Consider the following 16000-nt stretch of genomic DNA (forward strand, 5'->3'; position numbering starts at 1 on the left):
CCAATGACCCAGCAGCGTCTGGGGGATTTCTCAGTACTTTCGCCTCAAAACTGCACTAACTGGCGAAGATGGCGGTTCCTGATGAGACAAAGTTTCGCACTCCCCGGAGGACGTCCCAGGGAAAACAGACTATCAACGTTGAACCGCAGAGCTCGGATGTCTGGCCTATCACTTCCGCACAGCGCAATCACCGGCCCCGGTTTTGTCGGGGCTGACATCCGAGTCAATGGTGCCTTCCCGGAATCCGTGTATGCCTGGCTTGAAAACTTGGAGCCGAGCCGGCTGATCTACTGCGGAACGAGGCGGGACAAGGCCCCGGAAAAGGGGCCGGACCCCGGGCTCCGCTTCGCGAGTACGACCCTGACGTCACCTACGCTCGCGACGAGCCCTCTGTCGGAGGCATGGGGTTAGTCTATGTTCGTGCTTACAATTGAAAGGGCAGAAGGCAAGTCTGCTAAGTCATCCATCATGCTGTACTTGGTGGGACTTGGGTAGGTATCCTGGCATAGAATGAGGGAGTGTCACATGTACAGGGTATGTATGAGGGCAGACTTTCCCCAGATTTTCCACATTACACATGTCAAAGGCCCTAATACTACTCTCACTAGCGCACTAACAATCATTGGAGGGGGCTTCTCTGTACGGGTTCGCTGGCAGATATCAGAAATCACATCGAGAATGGGAGGATCATGGGCGTATTGGGAGTACATGGCCATTGGGAGGACGGGATGGGCGAATCTGGCAATGCGTACGCAGTAGGGAGACTGATGGCTCGGGAGCTGGGCACCCCTCCTCACCAGATACGTCGAATGGAAATTGCCAAAAAAACCATTGAATACCGTCGCTGAACCATGTCTTTTTAAACACCCTGACATTAATGCCGCCCGATCTACCGTTCGTCGTTATCGCATATGTGTAGCCGGCCAAGCAAAAATCAAGTATGTTTGATTTCTTTTGTTCTTTTCCCGTCCTCGAGCCCCCTGATTTGAAGCTACTCGTCATCGTTCCCGTAGAGAATAAAACACAGCTCTCCTATACCGGATTCAAGTCACGCAGAATCATCATTCCCATGTGTCTCGAAAAGGGGGGAGGTGAGGGGGTTTTGACCGCGGGGTGTGCGTTTCGCCTCATATGTGGTGGTTTGACGAGTTTGATTGATGCCTTTTTTTTAGCAAGCAAGGTGCTATGCTCTTGTCCTTGCCTGGACCGATGCAACCAATTCAGAATCCATCCTCACTACCAACTCCGTCCGATGGGTAGCCGTTTAAATCGACGAGGGGTAAAGCATGACGCGAACAGAGGCGCCGAAAGAGCGGGTGGGGAGAGGGTTGGTGAACTTGGCGCGGACGACACCGGAGTTACCTGTTTAACCATATTAGCCTGGGAGCTCATTCGTAGTGCTATCCAGGGGCAGTTTTGTATTTACCGTGAGGGCGGGTGACCTTGCCCCAGATGACGCGGATCTTGGTGCCGCGGATCTCCTTGGAGGCCTTGTAGACGTAGGCGACCTTCTTGCCGAGGTAGAAGCTGTTTCCCACGTTAGCGATTCGCTGCTGGATAGAGGGTTTGTAGGGTAAACGTACTTGGCGGCGTTGGTATCGTCGACACCCTCGATCTTGATCAGACTCGTCTTGGAGTGGGTGACATGTCTGCTACGCTGGTAGCTGAGGTGACGTCCCCTGAAAAAGGCATTGTTAGTCTCGGGTTCATTCGGGTTTCTGATTGCTTCGCTGCGTGATTCCGATTCGTATTATGTTCAAATGTCGAGATACTTGGTGGCTCGTCGCATGCCCATGAATGCGTAATCGGTGTCGGCGAAGTAGGAAGTTCGTCTGGAGGCAACTTACTTGACGTATACTGCGAACATTCAAGTCAGTTTAGATTCCAAGACAACTGGCAGGCAGCCAAGTGAGGCAAAAATATGAGCGCGCGGCGCATCTGCTCATCGATATCATCGCGATATCGTCCAAACAGAGCGCGGCATCGCTCGATATCGAGATCGCGAAACTTGCATGCGGTGCGAGGAAAGAGGGCGTTGAACTCACATCTGTGACCGGCTTCCGAAGGCATTTTGACGGTGGTTAGTTCTCCTCGCTCCAACCAGAAGGGACTCGAGAAAGGAAAAGGCTGAGGATTGTCTTTGGCGAAAAGACTAATTCTCCGGTGGTCGTCGAGATGGTGTTGGTGATGCTCGGGTGTGGATCGAAAGGCCGCACAACTATTTTCAAAATTTGCCCATGGGAACGTGATTTCGGTACGTATCGTTTAGCGAGCCCTGAGGATCCACTTTAGCGGTGTGCAAAGACAATCACAACTTTTGGTCTTATCGGTGTCTATCTGAAGTGGGGTATGGCGATAGACTGCGCCACATGTGGCTTGTGAAAATGTGATTACATGAGATGAGGCGCTGCTCCCAGACTCCGTTCTGCATTCCGCCATTCCGCGCTGTGTTGCCGAAGACGGCTGACGTTAGTGGGCCGTGGACTGGGAGGTTCTCGGTCGTTTCGGGGTCAACTACGATGCCAACCGGACCCATCAGTCGCCTGCACGCATGCTTGCCACAATCCAACCCACACCGTCTTCGCTCGCACCTTTATTCGCCCGAAGTTTTTGTGTCCCTGGCGGATAAGGCACCTTGTTCGAATGAGTCGACTGAGAGAAAGTCCGTCAATGACAAATATCTGCATCATTACCAAGCTGCATACCACTTGCCGCTGACTGTTGAGCCTCACCTACGGCACCCTATTGATTGACTGCAATGCTCATTGCATTACCTACTGATGAAAAGTGACGAGTAATCGAGCGCTGAATAAGATTACCTACATGTCTTACAGAAGAGAAACCCAAACGCGGAAACACGTGTCGCTAGATCGGAGTTCCAGGTTCTTTCAAGTGGCCGTGGGAGCTTGGACGCCGAATTTGCGGAGTTATGAGACAGCTGCAAGCCCGGCACTGCTGGCGGTCCGGCGTCCCAAAGTACAACCCAACATCTAAAATCTCGCGGGATTTCCTGAACAGGAACGGGCTCTTTGGGGGGCACAAATAATAAAGAGATGGAGGGAGGGGTTGAGGGGGAGACCACGACGACCACGCAGGAAATGTCTCATCAGCTTTTACCCCCCTTCTTCCGAGTGACTCGGCCGGACAGCTTTTGTAAGCTTTAGATAGGGGGTTTAAAGAGCTGGGTTAAGAAGGACCGATCCGTGGGGGCACTCATGAGCGACTCCGGAGATGTCTAGTCCTGCTTAGTTGGCGGTTGTGGTAATAAATGGCCGGTGCTGGGCTCGCTGGGAGCTTCAACGATTGGAACGCCTCGACAGGGTGGGCATTGCGGCAATTTCTGGACGCAACTCTGCCGATTTCCAGTAAATCGCAGCAGAGGTTCATGCCACTGTTGCATTGGCCGGACCGGCATGAAGATGGATCTCTTCCATGGAGCCTTGCCAAAACGCCCCCCGCGGTGACAACATCGGAGTTTGATGGGGGTAAAGTAAAAAGGGAAGGAAATTGTTCCCAAGCGCAGGGCCAGAGGCTGCGCATATCCGTCCTGCAGCCCGACAAATATTACTCCAATGGAACTGGGCCTGACCGTCCAGGTCAGAGTCAGAGTGACAACCGCCTGTTGCTACGGAGCACCGTTTCACACAGGCTGGCTGATGACCCACGCGCTTCCACGGCTTCCCTCGCTTCCCATCGCGAATTCGCAACAGCGAGGCCAAGGCCCCCAAGCCGATCACTTTCTCTCTTCCAAGCCAAAGTCCGATCGGGAGGCTCGGTGGTGTCCGGCGTTTGGGAAAATGGGTACGCAAGTCTGGGAGTACCGCCGTAGCAGCTGGAGCTGGAGAATGGAGAGCATGGAGCCCAGGTCTTGAAAGAGGTCCAGATGTTGGCGTTTTGGCGTTGGACCCTTTTTGGGCCCTTGCTACCCGCCCGGTCTGAGGTCATATGGGATGCACGTTTGCTTGTCCTGATCCGCACACTCCTCTAGCAGTCTGTGTGAGCACAGAAGCCTGTGTCTTGGGCTGAAGTTGTGCAGGTAACCGACAGGGCTCATGCTCTATTTTTTCCCTGTGTTTTACCCCCTTTCCTCTGATGTTTTTTTTTTCTGGAGCTCCGGTGTGCGCGCGCGCTCTGACAGGCAGCTAGTTCAACAATTCTGCTGCAGCATGCAGATAAAGGTACTTTAGTTTCTGTCCAGTCGACGTACCCAATCCTGCCCAGGTGTCGTCCTCTGGACTACTGGGCTAAGGGGGCCTCTTCTGCTATTTAGCAGCAAGCGGAGGTGTACAGTACATGGGTATATCTCCTTGCAAATAGCCAGTTGGCATAGTCTGCGAGAATGCAAGGCTGGGCAACAAGTGATTGATGTTTGCGTAAAGCGTCTCCATTCACCAAGTTGACGATTCAGACTTGGACAGCCGCGTCGGAATGTTTAGAAATCCACACAATGAACATTTGCATGGCTTCCCATCTGATCCGGCGGGGAACGAGCAGGCTTTGCGACATACCAAGCTGATTACATATTAGTGACGGGGAATGCTTTGTTCTGTCCCCTACTAATAATGCCCACCACCCGAGGTCCATGCCGTCAGGGCCGAACGAATTAAGGCGGCTTGACTGACTCTGTGCAAGCTGGAGTACTGACAGGAAGCTCTGACTTGATTGACGGGCGGATATTGATGGTTACTTTGGACATGGTGCTGATGGGCGGCGGGCTTAAGGCCGACAGGTAGTAAGAATCTCCGGCAGCGCTCAACATTTTGTCGACAACACCGAAAAGTGCCCCTCCTTTTCCCCCTCCATTGACATCAACCCTGTCCAAGTCCCAAGCCCAGGTAAAAAGACCCGGCTACTGGGAAGGTGGTCGGCGTCTCGCAAAAAAGCACCGAAGACTACAGGAAAAATTCACCAACAAGTATTTGACTTCGGATTCTTTCTTGACCTCGCTCATTCCTGGCTTCAAGTCTCCCCAACTCGACAAAGACAATCCGGACTGGAGACTGAGGGTTGGGCAGATGCAGAGAGATACAGACAGGTAGAAATTGTAAAAAATAATAATGAAAAAAAAAACCAAAACACCACCACACCTGTGCTGCCATCCTGCCGACTTGACCTCACATGCCGCTCACCTACCCACTTACCTATCAAGGGAAGCTTACCCACTGACTGATTCGCTTCAAGGCGCAAAAAGGCGAGCGCGGTACGGTGCGGGACTTGCATCAGGTTCCTAAGTAGAGTACATGGCACGCTAAAAGAGCACCAAGACAAGGCACACGGCTGTGAGTAAGCTCCCCCTTGCTCCCGCTTTGCGCTGATAACTCGCCTGGATGCGCTAAAATGGGTACATCGTCCTGACCTCGGGCTAAGTACCTTTTAGCTTTCTGCTCTTTCTGTTTGTAGTTGTACCCGTCCCCTACCCATACTTCCTTCCTTCCCCCCCTCCATCCACACCTGTACCCATACCTCACCACGCACCCCTACCTTCATCTGTGCTTCGTCATTACTAAATACCCCAATCCATCCGTCCCGGATTCCGCCCAGTATCTTTTTCCAAAACCTTCCCAACTCGCTCTTCTAGCCTTCTGCTTGCTAACTTTGGTTTCTTTTCTCTAGAGACCTTTCCCTCCCCCTTTCTTCATTTCTTCCTTCCTAGAAAGATTTCACACAGTCGCGCCGCTTCAACACAGTTATCGTCATCATGGCCGACCTGAGCTCCGCCGCAGCGTATGTCACCCCGCCTTCCTACCCCACCAAGCTGCCTTCTCTTCGTGCGACTTGAGACTCGAGCCCATTATTGCGAGCGGGATTCGATACGTGATGATCTTGTCGAGCGAACAATTGCATTGGTTTTCGCGTGAATTTTTCTGAGCGTATTTGTACTAACTGCTCGCGTATCTCAACAGTTCCATGGAGCTGAAGGAGAACACCGTTATCGTTGTTCTCGGTGCTTCCGGAGATCTGGCCAAGAAGAAGACGGTACGAGACCTGAATGCCCTGGTCACAGATGGGAATTTACTGACATATTCAATAGTACCCTGCACTTTTCGGTCTGGTATGAGCTGCCCTAGCCCGTATTGCGATAACAACGCAGATCTGGAGAACTAACCAGCATGAATAGTACCGAAACCAGTTCCTCCCCAAGGACATCAAGATTGTAGGATATGCGCGGACAAAGATGGACCACGATGAGTACATCCGCCGCATTAGATCTTACATGAAGACTCCCACAAAGGAGATTGAGCAGCAGCTCAACGACTTCTGCGATCTCTGCACCTACGTCTCCGGCCAGTACGACCGGGATGACTCCTTCAACAATCTTAATGCTCACCTCGAAGAGCTCGAGGCTGGCAAGCCTGAGACTCACCGTCTCTTCTACATGGCGCTTCCTCCCAGCGTCTTCACTATTGTCTCTCAGCACCTGAAGAAGTGCTGCTACCCTACCAAGGGTATCGCCCGTGTCGTTGTACGTTCAAATGTATGCTCGCTCATATGAGCTCTGATCCACTAACATGACGGTGATGATAGATTGAGAAGCCCTTTGGTAAAGACCTTGCCAGCTCCCGTGAGCTGCAAAAGTCTCTTGAGCCCGACTGGAAGGAGGACGAGCTTTTCCGTATCGACCATTACCTTGGCAAGGAGATGGTGAAGAACATTCTCATTCTCCGCTTCGGTAACTCTTTCTTCGGCTCCACCTGGAACAGACAGAACATCGACAACGTTCAGATTACCTTCAAGGAGCCTTTCGGCACTGAGGGCCGTGGTGGTTACTTCGACGAGTTCGGCATCATTCGTGATGTCATGCAGAACCACTTGCTTCAGGTTCTTACTCTGCTCGCCATGGAGCGCCCCATCTCTTTTGCCTCTGAGGACATTCGTGATGAGAAGGTCCGCGTTCTCCGTGCTATGCCCGCAATTGAGCCTAAGAACGTCATCATCGGCCAGTACGGCAAGTCCCTGGATGGCAGCAGACCTTCGTACAAGGAGGACGATACTGTCCCTAAGGACTCCAGATGCCCCACGTTCTGTGCTCTTGTTGCTTACATCAAGAACGAGCGATGGGATGGTGTTCCCTTTATCATGAAGGCCGGCAAGGCTCTCAACGAGCAGAAGACCGAGATCCGCATCCAATTCAAGGACGTTACCTCGGGTATCTTTAAGGACATTCCCCGCAACGAGCTTGTCATGCGTATCCAGCCCAACGAGTCTGTCTACGTCAAGATGAACTCCAAGCTGCCCGGTCTCAGCATGCAGACTGTCGTCACTGAGCTTGATCTCACTTACCGCCGCCGCTTCTCCGACCTGAAGATTCCTGAGGCCTACGAGTCACTCATTCTCGACTGCCTCAAGGGCGACCACTCCAACTTCGTCCGTGACGATGAGCTCGATGCCAGCTGGAGAATCTTCACTCCTCTCCTGCACTACCTTGACGATAACAAGGAGATCATCCCCATGGAGTACCCCTACGGTGAGTTTACGTAATTGCTATTTTGCCTGGCTTTGTTTCTAACGTGAACGCAGGCTCCCGTGGTCCTGCCGTACTTGACGACTTCACCTCGTCTTACGGCTACAAGTTCAGTGATGCGGCTGGATACCAGTGGCCCACTACCTCTGCCCAGGCTCCCAACAAGTTGTAAGTGGTGTCGCGCGCGCAATTAGCGTAGCTATCTTACATAGAAGAATTGATTCTAAATGATGTTTATGAACAGTTGAGCAACCACAAACTTATCAATTCCAAAAAAAAAAAACTAAAAACAACCAAAACCGAAATGGCACGCCTCGGCCATTTTACCCGCGATATCCCCTGCGCCGCCTTCAGACGCTAGCGCAACGTATTATATCCATCGAAGGGAGGGCATAGATTTGACGAAGACGACATACACAAGGGAAGCCAGAGAGAACGCTCTAGGGTGGATACTGGTAGGATGATGGAAATTTCTTCGCTTTGCTTGGTGGGGTTAGGGAGAATAGAAAATCAATGAGATTCACGTTTCCCATTTTCCTCATCACTAGTGCTAGAACCATGAACTGCAGGGAGAGATGCATTGAGTGACGAAGTTTCTGGCTGGGGGAGCTCCAATTTTGGGGACCACCGAGTCATTGGGGGTCGTGAGATCACTAAGGCAAACGTCATTATTTGGGGCACATAGACACATTCGGCCTGTTTCTGTCGATTATGCAACCAGCTTTGCCAGCGCTCCTCTGTTCCTTGGCTCATCTGTAAAACATATTTTCGAGAAACCATGACCATGCTGTATACCCACTACATAATGCCTTCTCAGTCTGGCGACGTGAGCTTGTGGTCCGTGGACAGATTAATGTTGAGGGCACTGTTATTGCGAGAATTGTGAAGCTCGGCTCAATACGACGTCCCAGCGATAAGATAAGGTTAATTTATTTAGTAGTAATGCCGGACTAGTATCTGTAAAGGAAGAGAATACGTACCTCATATCATATGGTGGGGACTTGACAAGCTGATTGGACAAGTCACGTGGCACTCTTAAGCCTTGGCTGTCCAGGCAGGATTGGCTGGCTGGCGCTTGCCCAAGGAAAAAAGAGAAGGCTCAGGTTGCACCTTGACCTCCTGCCCTGTTGTTCTGGCTGGCTGCACGCTCTTCCCATCGCAACAGCACCGCCTGCCACTTGCCTGCTGGATACCACCACATCTTTTCTCCTCGGCGCACTCGACTTCAACAGAGTTTCCGACTTATACACAAGTCCGTTTTTCAACCGACGAATTGCTGTCACATCACCGACGAAAGTCTTCTTCGTTCGCCGATATTGCGTTTCCTCCTCGACGATCGTCGCCGTGGCAGTTCGCCCACATCACTTCGGCTCATCGCGTTTCCCCGACACCACGCTTGCGACCCCAGATCCCGATATTACGTTAGTCAGAAAACCCGATACAGAGTCGCGTCATATTTGTCCGATTTGGTTGCCCCGTTGATGCGATCGCCCTACCCGGCTGGCTTGCGCATCCGGCGCCGATGACTGAATCCCATCTCACTGCCACTGCGGATTGGGATCAGCTCTTGAATACCGTTGGTCGCTCTCTCGGTGCGGCCTCCTTGACGACCGCAAAGTATTTCAAATCGACTAGGACACACGCCGGCCCAGCTCTTGGGGGGACGGTTGTGAGGCAGGCAACGAGGTAGGGAAGCTCCTTCCCCGATGCCTGGCGTCGTCAATATGGAGAATGGAGGTCAGAATGGCACACATTCGAATCATGAGAGGAACCTGAAAGCCAACGGTGTCAATGGTATGACGATGGAGGGTGAAGTATCGCCGAACAAAGGCAAGGCACCCGCCGACGCCCCTGGGTCTGGCAACCTGCCAAACGGCGCTGCCGCTGGGAATGTTCAACCGGCAGACTCCCAAGGAAAACAGCAATCACAGATGAATACTGGTCTTACCTTACAACCAAAATCGAGGATGAACAACTTGCCCGACGAAATTGTCCATATCACCCAGGGGTATATCCCCCTATCGACGATCGTCGCACGACTTGCGCAACGGACCCATGAGGATTTGCAGAAGACGATTATGGACATGGCGGCCGTGAAGTGGGCGGCACCTGCAGTCAACGGCAATACTCCGCATGGCAACGATGCACCGGATGATATGTCGGAGGGTAACAAGAGGAAGAAAATGCTGATGCTCAAGTTTGCGCAAGATGCGCATGCCAAATGGGTCAAGGCTTTGGTGATAACAGACTGGAGTAGGAATGCAGAGGCTGTCAGCAAGCTCATCGACATCAAGGCGCATATCGACTCTAAGCGGGTGCTTTACGATTATGCTCAAGGAATGTTGATCGACCTAAAGCGAGGTCTCATGTCTGCGAGACTGCCCAATCCTGACTTGAAGACCGCTTTGCAGGTTCTCACAACTGGTGAAGCAACATGGGTCCCCGAGGTAAGTATCTTGCAGAAGGAGGAATGGCGTTTACTAACGTGCTACAGCCTGGCTACATACCACCACCGCCACTAACACCTGAGGAGCAGTTGAAATGGATTGACGATCTCAACACTATGCTTTCTCTGCGCCTCAACCTGGACGATTATGACAAGATACCACATCAGTTCAAAACTTACAGCATACACTCTGGCAGAGTCACCTTCCAAGTGAAGGGAGAGTTTGAAGTAGATCTGACCATTGCCGACGAGGACTTTTCGAAACAATTCTGGTTCATCGATTTCCGGTTCGACTTCTCCCCCTCGTCCAGTAAGCTTTCGAACGGATTGGTGTCTTTCTTGGAAGGACAAGTCAATGAAATACTGGGCAAAGATGGTTTGGAAGGGTGCTACCGATTTCTCCATGAGTTCGTTCTCACGCATAAGATCAATGAACTCAAGCGGCAAGCCCTCGAATTGAGCCGAAGCACTTGGACCGGAACGTTGATGGTGGAGCCCTTGAACCGCGCTCTGGCACTTCAGTACTGGACAACAAGATATGGACCTAACGGACCCAAGAGCTGGGTTATGGTTGCCGTCAACAGTGCTAAGAAGACCAATGGTCAGGCAGATCCGAAACATTCCAGCCGGCTGGTTGCCCGCTGGTACAGAGACAACAAGGAAGTTAAGGACGTTTTGTTACCTTTCGATGTGCACAATCTCTGCGCCGAGGATCTGTTGAAGACAGCGGTTGCCAGACATGTTGAGCACATCCTCTCATCCATCCACAGCAAGCTGCTCTCGTACCCTCGATTCGCGAATAGAGAATCATCTATGACTTTGAAGATCTCCCGAACGGAACCGGTGGAGTCATCCTTGAGCATGCAGCTTGGCTCGCGCGAAAATGTCATCCTGGCAATCGAGCCAGTGACAGGATTTTCGGCAATCAAACCCCACACCAAATACACGTTGTCCGGCGAGAACCGGCTCAATTATGGCGGAAAAGATCCAGCGGAGGATGGAGTAATCTGCCTGGAGAACATTAGGTGGGGATACGTGATAGAAGAACTAAACCGCCGGGGACGAAGTGTAGGTTGGAAGACGTGCAAAAGCCCACTGGGAGGCGAGGATATTAAACAGCTTATCCGCACACGCGAGGCTTTCCAAACGGTCTTTCTACAGCGTCAAAGTTTGGACCAGGATTGGCATGTCATGGTGTCCTTGAGCCTTGGTGGCGATGAGTGGTGGTTGATTCAAATGTGAGTCCAAGGCTTCTGAAATGCTTGAAACTTGACACTAACCAGTATAGCGACCGTAATATGCCGACACGTCCGATCAAATTCTATACTCGACTACCACTGACTCGAGGGCAACCTGATCTGGACGACTCGTTCTGGAGTAATCTGACTCTGTTCATTACCGGCATCATCAGCCATGTTACTGATTTGCAGAACCTGCATCAGAAGGAGGTTCAGCACATAACAAAGGAGTCGACTAACTATTCACTACCTCAGCAAGTCCGAATACCTTCTCTTGTTCTTAAACTATCACAAATACTGCGCCCCTCAGCGCCTGCTGCACAAGCCGTCTCCAGAGATGCCACCCAGTCAGGCGATCGAAGCTCGTCGTGGGCCCAGGACCATATTGAGATCAAGTTTAAGGGACTTCAACCTCAGCCTCAAACGACCCAAACCCAGGACGCCAATAGTGTCTCACACGCTGATGTGTTGGAAGACTTCCAACTCAACACTGTAGTGGACGCCATTATTAGGGTGAAAGACAAGTCCAAGTTTTCGCTGCTTAAGGGCCGCATCGACCGCGATGTATCATTCAGCCCGAAGAAGGGCGAGTTTATATTCCGAATTCGACAACTGGTCGGCCATCCCATTCTCGACACTCTGACGAACCACGTCAAATCCATTGACCGACTTGTTGGCTTCCTCGAAGCTATGAGCAAGGCTAGAGGTTCCATTAAGTGCGAGAAAATGAGCCTTCGCCAGGTAGTGTTCACCTACAGCGACATCACAATGCCAGCAGAGGGCGATGTTGCACATAAGCCTAGGCGCTGGCGGGCAACACTCGACCTGGCCAGAAGCGACATTAGAATGTCGTTGGAAAGAGGAAACCCCCACGCAAGAATGCTGGACCTGCTTATGAGATTGGTCAACACCCAGGACGGCCTCAAAGCATTAATTGTCTATATGCCGTTATTGCTGCCTATTCTAAGAACTATCGAAAGCATTGAATCCAAGTGGGAGGCCTTAGAGTCCATAAATCAAGGCCGCGTCGAGGTGTTCACGAGATCCATTGACTGGATCTCTATCAGATACACACTCAACAGCCCGTCCGGGCAACCGCGAATCCTTGCTTTGGACATTAAGACTAAGATGAGACGCAATGAAGTGTGGTGGAACGTCTCACGCGCAATAGGAGACAGGCCCGTTGGCCCTGACGAAGAATTCAACAAGATTCTTAAGGGCATCTGGGAGTCTCACGGCGACGGGTGGAGAGGTCTGATGACCGGTGCAGCCGCCAGACCCGGGCCGAGTACCATGGACCTGCTGACGAAGCTGGACGATGCGGTTCGAACACACGCAGCCTCTGATAGTGAGGGAGCGCCGTCAACAGATGGAGCGCCGACACAACTAAGCCAGACTTTCTCAGCAAATCAATCCTTTGGTACGCAGCCGACAAACATTAGCCAAGGTAGCAACAGAACCTCAGGAAGCAAACAGGCCCCCTTGGTACTCGACTAGACGCTGGTGTTGACGCCTGATGTCGGCCAAAAGGCCATAAATGGGGTGGCCGGCGGGGGTGAGAGTAGCCCCCGTGACCGAATGGGGGGGTTTATTGAAAAAAAGCGCATACCCGATACCAGAGTAAGGTGGTTGTCACATTAACTTCTCTTTCTTTCTTTCTGTTCTTTTTATCATTATTCATCAGTCATCAGTGACATCGTGATACCATAGGCTGGGTATACGGGACGTGAAAGCAGGGAGATGATGACATGGTACGATAGTGATTGTGCCTTTTAGAAGAGCACGCCGGCCGGCCTCGACCGATTAGATAGGTCGCAGTGATACCTCGAGAATTAAATTTTGTAAATTCTGTCAATGTTGTCGTGTTCTGGTTGTGTTGGGTTCGTGCGGCTGTGTAATACAACAGCAACAAGCGAACTTATCCAGTTGATACTACACTTGTTATGCCTATTCTATTTGCCATGTCTGCAAGGATGATACATATTTTTTTCGTGGTGATACACTGTTATTCTGTATGGATGCGAGATGGTGAATATCCAACAGATCCAGACGCTCTATACACTTTCCTTCCTCCCCTCCTCCCCCCCTTCTTCTTGATTCCTTTCTCCAGCGCAGCGCAACGACACTTTCTCTAACCAAAGTGATTATGGAACCAGGTCGCCTGGGGAGCAATGTCGCGGCCCATCTCGTGCAGCTTTCTCCGGTGAACCTGCCAGAAGTCGGGGACGCGGTCCTGGAACTGGCCCAGGCCCGTCTCGCCAATGTGGTCCTGCGCCGACTGCGTGATCTGCATGGCGAGGTCGTAGGCGGCGCGGATGCCGCTCGTGACGCCAATGGCCGTGTACGAGCCGCCCGCGACGGCGACCTTGCCGTTGAACGCGTACTGCAGCTCGCTGCTGGCGCGGTCCATGCGCTGCCAGTGGCCGACGTGGTGCTGCGGGATACAGTCCTTGGCGAACCTGGCCATGGCGAAGCAGGGTTGGTCTGCGGGGATGCCGAGGTGGCGCTCGAGGACGGCCTTGGCCATGCGGATACCCTCCTCGGAGCTGGGCGGCGAGGCAATGTGGTCCCAGTAATGGCCGCCCATGAGGACGAAGAACTTGGTGCCCTCGGGCTCGCCCTCTGCGCGGGGAAGGACGTCGGAGTCGAAGAATACGCCCAGGAGGCCCTCGAGATTGTCCTCGACGGATCGGGGCACGAGGTAGCCCACGCCGGGGGATTTCTTGTTCAGCTTGGGATCGGGATACCAGACGTTAACGGCCATGATGGAGACGTTGGGCGACTGGGCGAGAGATGGCAGTGCGCCCGACGTAATGTTGTACAGCGCATTGCTCGTCGTGGTCGAGATAACCTTGTCGAAGAAGACGGGGGATTGAGATGTGCTTGAAGTGATCTGGCAGGCGTGTTAGGGGCTACTGAACAGGTGGGCATTACCTTTTTGGCAGGAAAGTTCACTCACCGAGACTTTGTTGAGCCTTTGGTTATATCTGAGGTCCGTAACCGGATCGCCGAGCTTGAAAGTGACGTTCTGTCTCTTCCTCAAATCCCTCTCAATGGCATTGGGCAGGCTGCTCATACCGTCCTTAAAGACAACAAGCTGGTCCTTCTGCGTATGTTGCAGAAGAGCCGTCAACTGTTCGTCAGTACCCAAGGAATTCAGCAGGCCCAGCTCTTGCCGTAACATCGTCAGACGGTCGTCAGCACTCGACGACTCGTTCGCCGATCTCGGCTTGTAGAAAAAGCGCCACCACTGCGCAGGCATGAAGCTACGCATGCTCAGCTTGTCTGCGTCGCCACCCCAGATGCCGTGGATCATGGCCGACACCATGTTGTCCGTCATCTCCGGGCGACCCGTGGCGAACTTGACGAAATCGCTGACAGACATGTCTGGCGGGTGCGGCTGGCCACGCGCTTTGTAACGGCGGACCATGGCGGTTAGAAGGCCGGGTATTGCGCCCTTGAAGACGGGCTCGTGCAATGCGTTCAACGGGGACATGTTCACGAGGTGGTCGGGGTAGTATAGGTATCGAGGCGGCGATTTCTGCCCCCTGTAGTCCTTGATCATGTCGAGGTCTCGAAGCTGTGGTGTTAAAGGGCATGGTCAGCGGTTGGCACTGATTGTGAGTGCGACGGGCGAGGTAACATACGAGGTCCCAGAGCACGAGGTCGTCAAATTTCCATGTATCCTTTCCCATACCGCGCAGTGTCCTCGGGCCGCGCTCGAAGCGCACTCTGCTCTTCTGCCCATCTACATCGACGTTGACCGTCTGGGTATCAATCCACCCGCCAACACGATTGGCGGCGTCATAAATGGTGATGTGGGACGTCTCGGGAAGCCATTTCGCGAGGTAGTGCGCCGTCGTCAGGCCGGTGATGCCGGCACCGATGACAGCGACCTGCTTCGGTGCCTGCACCTCATACGAGGATGTCGGTCGGGCCTGTGTCGGCTTGGACTGAGGTTTGGGAGGCGGCGCTGGGTTCTGTTTGCGTGTTCGTCGTTCCGCAGCGAAGGAGGCCTTGGTCGAGTATCGTGGCGCTACAACAACGCCATTACGGGCGCTGAGGGCGGCGCGACAGAAGCGCTGCGAATGATAGGACCTCAGTAAAGCCATGAAAGCATCGTCGAGTCTTTTTAAGACCATCGAAGAGGCCAATGGCTAGGCGAGAGGGTGTGTTGGACGGAGGAGGTTGATGAAGTTTTGAGAGTGGCGTCACTAATCCCGGGGCACGGTAGCTAGGGTCTTGCAGCCAAATGATCGGGAGCTACGGTGGCCGGGAAGATCCAGGGACCCACCACCTTGAGCAAACATCACCTCTTGAAACTGATATAACTGGTTTAACCGCGACATCACCAGTGGCTTTCGCATTCAAATCTGCCTAACTACGTCCTTTTTAGTGCTTGTTAAATCCTGTTCACCGACCCTCTGTATCCGCATACGACTGACGGGTGAAGGGTAGCTCGCATTGCATACACAACAGGCACGAAATTTATATCAAGATCAAAGACATAGAGTGAGGCCAGATAAAATATGCATTGTTCGCTTGCCCCAACGCTCTTAGAGACCACAATTTTGGTGTCTTCCAAGTCGTGTTTCAGCTTGCCCAAAGCCATTCTATACATGAACATGAGAATAATCGCACCTGCAACGCCGAAAGTGCCCTGCCGCTTTGGCCATACATCATCGTCCAATTATCATACAAGAAGTCGCTGCTCCTTTACCGGCCGGCCCAGGCCTCTTTTTGTAGATACCTCTGACCTGTCTTTAGAGACGGGTACCTCTTGCCCACCACACACACACACGCACACACACGCTTCGTTTGGTCCATTGACCCTAAGTACCATCTCGCTTTTGC

At 52.6% G+C, this 16000-nt stretch overlaps 5 protein-coding genes across 5 annotated transcripts; 3 read left to right on the plus strand and 2 right to left on the minus strand.

Moving 5' to 3' along the window:
- Positions 1-156: 156 nt before the first annotated feature.
- CTRU02_205379 (uncharacterized protein) lies at positions 157-411 on the plus strand (the record flags this gene model as incomplete). Its single annotated transcript, XM_036722675.1, has 1 exon — positions 157-411. The coding sequence occupies one exon, from the start codon at positions 157-159 to the stop codon at positions 409-411; it is 255 nt and encodes an 84-aa protein (XP_036585572.1).
- An 853-nt stretch (positions 412-1264) lies between these two features.
- CTRU02_205380 (60S ribosomal protein eL33) lies at positions 1265-2070 on the minus strand (the record flags this gene model as incomplete). Its single annotated transcript, XM_036722676.1, has 4 exons — positions 1265-1362; positions 1427-1527; positions 1584-1725; positions 2046-2070. The coding sequence occupies 4 exons, from the start codon at positions 2068-2070 to the stop codon at positions 1265-1267; spliced, it is 366 nt and encodes a 121-aa protein (XP_036585573.1).
- Positions 2071-5698: 3628 nt separating this feature from the next.
- CTRU02_205381 (glucose-6-phosphate 1-dehydrogenase) lies at positions 5699-7710 on the plus strand (the record flags this gene model as incomplete). The annotated part of the gene is made up of 7 exons (XM_036722677.1): positions 5699-5724; positions 5904-5976; positions 6032-6052; positions 6119-6463; positions 6526-7465; positions 7519-7630; positions 7707-7710. The coding sequence occupies 7 exons, from the start codon at positions 5699-5701 to the stop codon at positions 7708-7710; spliced, it is 1521 nt and encodes a 506-aa protein (XP_036585574.1).
- A 1458-nt stretch (positions 7711-9168) lies between these two features.
- On the plus strand, positions 9169-12643 carry CTRU02_205382 (mediator of rna polymerase ii transcription subunit 14; the record flags this gene model as incomplete). Its single annotated transcript, XM_036722678.1, has 3 exons — positions 9169-9909; positions 9957-11146; positions 11197-12643. 3 exons carry the CDS (start codon positions 9169-9171, stop codon positions 12641-12643), a joined length of 3378 nt encoding a protein of 1125 aa, XP_036585575.1.
- Positions 12644-13277: 634 nt separating this feature from the next.
- Positions 13278-15288, minus strand: CTRU02_205383 (protoporphyrinogen oxidase; the record flags this gene model as incomplete). The annotated part of the gene is made up of 3 exons (XM_036722679.1): positions 13278-14039; positions 14106-14726; positions 14794-15288. 3 exons carry the CDS (start codon positions 15286-15288, stop codon positions 13278-13280), a joined length of 1878 nt encoding a protein of 625 aa, XP_036585576.1.
- Between the last annotated feature and the right edge of the window lie 712 nt (positions 15289-16000).

Source organism: Colletotrichum truncatum (genome assembly GCF_014235925.2).
Source record: "Colletotrichum truncatum strain CMES1059 chromosome Unknown Contig_0003, whole genome shotgun sequence".
In the NCBI taxonomy this organism is placed as follows: domain Eukaryota; kingdom Fungi; phylum Ascomycota; class Sordariomycetes; order Glomerellales; family Glomerellaceae; genus Colletotrichum; species Colletotrichum truncatum.